This window comes from Anarhichas minor, unplaced genomic scaffold (genome assembly GCF_050575085.1).
Source record: "Anarhichas minor isolate MPS153535 unplaced genomic scaffold, ASM5057508v1 ptg000004l, whole genome shotgun sequence".
NCBI lineage: Eukaryota > Metazoa > Chordata > Actinopteri > Perciformes > Anarhichadidae > Anarhichas > Anarhichas minor.
This window is the reverse complement of record NW_027466450.1, coordinates 15,395,015-15,401,305: the sequence shown is the minus strand read 5'-3', so window position 1 is coordinate 15,401,305 and position 6,291 is coordinate 15,395,015. Positions and strand designations below refer to the sequence as shown.

At 40.7% G+C, this 6,291-nt stretch overlaps 1 protein-coding gene across 1 annotated transcript; it reads right to left on the bottom strand.

Moving 5' to 3' along the window:
* Position 1: 1 nt before the first annotated feature.
* cd28 (CD28 molecule) lies at positions 2 to 4,126 on the bottom strand. Its single transcript, XM_076104477.1, has 5 exons — positions 4,054 to 4,126; positions 2,878 to 3,128; positions 787 to 943; positions 527 to 690; positions 2 to 91 (listed from the first exon to the last, which is right to left on the bottom strand). Exons 1-5 carry the CDS (start codon positions 4,124 to 4,126, stop codon positions 2 to 4), a joined length of 735 nt encoding a protein of 244 aa, XP_075960592.1.
* Between the last annotated feature and the right edge of the window lie 2,165 nt (positions 4,127 to 6,291).

Sequence of the window (6,291 nt, the reverse complement as noted above, 5' to 3'; positions counted from 1 at the left end):
TTTAACATGAAAATGCAGCAGCATCCACCTTGTGAAGCGCACCAGGCACCGGTCTGACGACCTCCCTCCTCCCTCGTTCACACTGTAGGGCCTGCAAATGTACAACACACAGATTTTAATGCAGTAAACAATAGGTGATAATAACCTTTTTTTAGATTTTATACCGGGGAGAGTAACAGCAACGATTGCAGAGAAGATGACTCAGTTAAATCCAGCTCTGGGAGCTCATGGAAGGATTTAGCCTGCATCATTAAGGCATTACTGTTGTGCCCTATTAAGCCCTGTGTGGTAATCTGATTAAACACCAACTCATTTTGAGATTTGTAACAGTAAAGCACTGCATTAGCTGAAATGACTGTCTATATTAATAGATAAATAAAGCGATTTAAGGCCCTTATTGTGCCAATCATACTCATCTCAAACTAATATTCATTTGAAATTGTAACTTTTAAACATGCTGCATCTGCCAGTGATAACTACTACTAGTACTAAATAAATGTGTAAATAAAAATAATAATGCTCTGACCTGGAAGTAGATGATGATGAGGAGGACAAACACGACAAGTATCACCAGTACAACCACAGGAATACTGGCTGGTGCCATCCTCTCATCACCTTCATCATCCTCCCCATCATCACCCTGGTGTGCAATCTGTCTCTGAGCCCCCGGCACAGGACAGTCGGAGCTGCCTGTGGATAAAGGAAACGGATGGAGGGAAAGTGAGACTGAAGGTGAGACAGAAGGATGTGTGAACTGTGTGGGCAGGTCTTGTGTGGGGGTCTCACCTAAGACATGAATGAGCGTGCCGTTGCCAGTGAGCTGCAGGTATGGTGGTGGGTAGAAGACCTCTATCTCACAGCGATACAAATCTGTGTCCGTGGCCTTCAGTCCGGACACCAACACCTCCACGGCGCCCTCCCTCACCCGAGCAGAGCACTGCACCTAAAACACATACAATCTGAATCATAAAATGGTCTTTTTAATTTGAATCTTGACATATTAATATGTTACTTTCAATTAAACCAACAACAAGCAGGAGGCTACAAAGTGGTTGTATGGAAATTATTCTAAACAGGGCCAAATTACCAACGGTTCACATGGGGGAAAAGAAAGGTGGTGACACAGGGGTGCTTCTTATAATAAAATAAATCCCGTTATCTGTGTTCTTTCTGTGTTAAGACAACCTGTGGAAGCATGCGCACTCACATGCATGCAGTATATTGATTAAAGACGTAACAATCCATTTGCCTAGAATTGGGGGTTTTCTATGCCCTATCCTGCCTATTTAAGACAACATTTTCTCCTCTTTGTAAAAAATGTAAAAAATCTGATGAGCGGATTTACTCAGCTCCCTTCTCCTGCTGGACAGTGTAAACTCTGGTGCCACCCTCAGGCCAAATTGTGAATTTGTTAACACAAAATATCTCAGAAGGACATGTTGACACACATTTTGCTGAACACACTCATGCTACCACTTTGTAAAAGCTCTCTAAGACAGATTTGACACGTTTCCTCCAACACCACGCTCAAGACCAAACTGACAATGTTATCCTAACTTCTATTAAGGATCTTGAACAAGCAAAACTGTGTACGTTGCTAATTTCATCCATTACTTTTGTACTGTGATGCATCAGGAACACTGCTGGAGACCTTTTCTTATTTTGAAGAAGCAAACAACTCAGAAGTGCCTCTCTGGATGCCCCTATGGTAGATGACACATGATGAAGTGTCCTCTACAGTGAGAAAATGGAGTGCTGTATAGGCTGCTCTACATGCTAGAAAGATTTCTGCACGCTGCCACAACATGCAGTGGGGTTCCTTTGTATTTTTATTGTGTTGTTTCTTTTCCTGCCCCTCAGAAAGCCTGAGTCCACCACTGACTTTTATAAACACAACTTTAATTTGAGTCTAACTCGTTTCGCCTTGTGACCTTTAAGACCTTCTTATTCTCCCCTTCTCCATGCACCATAGATGAAGGTGAAGTTGTGGTAGAAATCTTTGCTTGACCTTTATTGTTTTGCCATTTTATCAGTTGATTTAATTTAATTTTTTATTTTTTTTTTTAAAGAGTCTTCTTAGAAATCTCTTTCTATTTCATCTGTTGGTTGATTGACCCCTGACCTGAGACGTTTAGGATTATGGTGGGGTCAGTTCATAATACATATCCAATCAAAATGTTGAAGGATGATGGCTCTATTGATTGTAAAAATGATATTGTTTATTAGGGGAGACACCGTACGCAAAAACATTGTTTATCATCTTACATCTTACACTTGTCTTCTTCTCTTTTAGCTTGTTTTATCTTTATAGTCTCTTCGCTCTTTTATGACTCTTTTCATTTTATTTGAACGCCCTTTTGCTGTGTGTTTTTTGCACTTTGTTTCGATGCTTTTGATGTTTTAAATAAAGAACTTTGAATTGCCTTGTTGCTGTAATGTGTTATATAAGTAGACTTGCCTTGCCTTGCCTCAAGTATTTGGTTTATTCATGACTGACTAAGAGAAAATCTAAGTTAAAGTTCAGGGAATAAACATCATTATGTCGTATATTTATTAACTGTTTAACATCAGGACTGTGTGTCGCTTGATTTAGAATTGATTGACAATGGCCCGGCAAGAAAAGCAACTTTCAGGAGATTGAAATGTTGCAAAAGCCTAATTGACATCAAGTGACATCATCTTCTCAACTGAGCCCCGCCCACATTAAAAATAAAGAAATTCTCTCAAATGAAATATGCAAAACTGCTCTAACTTTGAGAAAAAATTATGTTTTGATGTAGGATGTCTCTTATTAAGAAGCTGGTATAGAAAATGTGTTGATTTTAAAACTTTAGTTAAAGTTGTAATAAGTTAACATCCATCCACCCACAGACTTACATCTCCTTGTTTCTCCACACCTGGCTCTCTCTGCCCTGTGAAGTTGAGGAAGGACGAGCAGAATTCCTGGGTGCCGTAGAGGCCTTTCAGCAGAGTCACACGGAGCTCCTTGGGGTCAGGGTAAGGGTAAGGCCGGGTTTGGTCAGAGGGGGGTTGGGTCTGGTGGTAGGAGGGTCGGGGTTGGACGAAGCAATGGACCTGTGCCATACCATTGGTGCTCACCACTCTATAGGGCTGGATTATCTTCACGGCTGGCAGAGAAAAAGGGAAGGTTGGGTGGAGACAGTTAAAAGATAAGTTAAGTTGTGTCCACAGAGAGTTGTGACCTCATGATTATGTACTGAATCCAAACAGCAAAGGAAGGACAGCACCTCTGCAGATTTAACTTATTACATCTGTCTGCAAAGGAACAAACTACTAACTTTAAAAGTTTAAAGGCAGAGGTGGACGGTGGAAAATGGTCATTGGCTGCTAATTTCTTTTTACCAAAAAAATAATACATTTTATTACATTTCATTAATCAGCTCTGCCATGAGGTGACGTACAAAATCCTAAAAACTCTCCACACCCACACGTCACTTCCTGTGTTTAACACATGGAGCCATTAAAAGACGAAACTGTTTTGACAGCACACAGCAGCTCTGCAGGAGTTCTAGTCGTCACAGTGAAGCTGCAGGGTTCACACACGCTCTAAACGAAACCAGGTGATCCCCCTAATGTAGGCCATACAGAACAATATTACATCATTCATTTTCTATCAAAATAACAACCGAAACACTACTAAACAGTTTAACATAGTGTATTTATGTCTAACATTTGCTTATTAAATACTAAATTACAGCAGGTGGCTCCTATCAACACATCTCCATGTCTTTTACACCTAAAATCAGAGACATAAAGGACAGAAGTGTCTTCTTACAACTGGTCTGCTCAACCAGAGCACAAGTATTCAGCTCAGGTTGTGGCTGAGGTCAGTTCATCTTGAACTGACTGTTTGTCTGAGGATTACAAATGGAGTCCCCATAGAGGTCAGCATTTCTAGTTGCCAGAGCTAGCAGAGGTCACACTAAATGTTTCTCAAACATGCATCTTTTGTCACGTGACAGCAAAAAGTGTTATCGATCCATGGACCGAACACTACTATCGTCACATCCTTAAAAGTGTGTTTATACTCACCACTCCACGCAGGCCGGCAGAGGCTGAGGACTGTCAACACAATCCCTGCCGTCACACAGTGAGTCAGGAACATCCTACAGTATCTCACGCTGTTACACAGAAAGAGACAGACACTAAAAAAATCACTGAAAGCTAGTGAGCACACACACCCTCACACGCAACAAATTTTATTCGAATACAGCAAAAAACGGTGAAACTTGCCTTTATAGTTTTGCACCTTCTCTCAGATGGAAATTCTGAGCCAGCACAGGAAATGATGATGGTGTTTTGCCGGTAAAGGGAGACGGCAGGTTTACCGAGCTGTGGTTCTGCAGGAAAGCTGAGCAGAACTAAATTCAGTGATTGTGCTAAACAGCCTAATTTTCTCAAAAAAATGAGAGAAGCAGCAAAAAAAGCTTTGAACACTAACAGTGTGTTATTGTTAGCATACAGTCTTTTTTCAATTACCTCCCAGTACAGAAAACATGCAGTGCCCTTTAGGGTGTCCTTCTAGTGGAGAAAACATGATGAAGTCCCCTCTAGAGTGCCCTCCCAGAGGAAAAAACGTGATGAAGGGCCCTCCATGGTGCCCTTTCAGTGGAGAAAATGTAATGCAGTGCCTTCTAAGCATGATGCCATATAGGCTGCCCTATGTGTGAGAATACTTTTTCAGTCAGCCACTGGATTCAATAATGTTCCTAAAACAGGTTGATATGCAGCTGAAACAAAACAAAACTCTTCAACCTCTTTGCAGATAACTCTAGTGGAAAGTTTTGCAGGATTGATATTTAGTTTAAATTCTAATGAATTGTGCTTAGAGTGTGATATATCAAAGTCTGGAAAATGTCGACGATAGGTTTTTATTCAAAGTGGTTTTGACTTTCATCAGATAGGTTCCTCCATTCTGTTCACACATTTAAAAATAATTCCTTCATTTTTAAATGATCTCTTTATTACACCTTTCATTTGTAGAAAATAAAGGGATAGATATTTAATTTCAGACAAAAAATTGCTCTTCTTGGGGATGTAAAGGAATCAGGACTCTTTCCCGCTGGAGATATTTGGCTTTGAGTTGAAATATTTTCAATTCAGATGCGTGTCTTTCAGTTCCCATATTGTAAAAAGTGAGACTTCTATGTCTTTGTGATTATTAAGCAGGCCTATACGCTGTATAAAGACTGAGTTTCAAAACACTCGATCCATGGAGAAATGAACACAGCCAGTCCACGAACCAAAGGGTGATGTCACGACGACTACGTCCACTTGAAGAGCAGCTGAAGAGCAGCTGAAGAGCAGCTGAAGAGCAACCGAAGAGAAGCTGAAGAGAAGCTGAAGAGAAGCTGAAGAGAAGCTGAAGAGTAGCCAAAGAGAGACTGAAGAGCAACTGAAGAGCAACCGAAGAGCAGCCGAAGAGCAGCCGAAGAGCAGCCGAAGAGCAACCGAAGAGCAACCGAAGAGCAGCCGAAGAGCAACTGAAGAGAAGCTGAAGAGAAGCTGAAGAGAAGCTGAAGAGCAGCTGAAGAGCAGCTGAAGAGAAGCTGAAGAGCAGCTGAAGAGCAGCTGAAGAGCAGCTGAAGAGCAGCTGAAGAGCAGCATTCGTCACGTTTACAATGGAAAAGAAGACTTAGTTAAATGAAGAGGACATGCCATAATGTCCCTGAAACTACTGCTTAGTGTTTTTTTGCATAAATAACAATGTTTTTAAATATTTTTGTATGTAAACAAAATATCTATTCACATCAGCCCCTTCATTTATAGAATGTGGATTTTGTCAATAAAGACATTTACACAAGAAAACTTCAATTCTTTGTCATTTATTAAACATAAAACCTTTAAAAAAAGAATTTATAATTGGTGTTGAAATGGAGTGTGTGTGATGCAATCAAATGTTTGAATCTGATCATATGCGACAGTTTCTGTTGTTTCGTCACGGTTTACTCTTCTTTGGAATATTAGAATCGTTTTTGTTCTTGCGTTTGCATTTCTTTCGTGCAAACGCACTCGATATGCAAAGATAAGGTGAAAACAGTGGAAAATAGCTCGTTCTCGTCACTGTGTCGTGACAGAGTGAAAGTGCTGATGCTGTGACATTCTGTGTCATCCTGACATCACATCTGTGCGTTGCCTGGAAACACTCTGTGGGGTTAAACCCCATTCTCACTGAAGTTACAGTCAGCACAGAGTTCTTCAGTCGCCCGGAAAACAGCGGTTTATTTCTGCTGCTGTCGTTGTTTCAGAACTTTAGCATGAAGTGCAAAA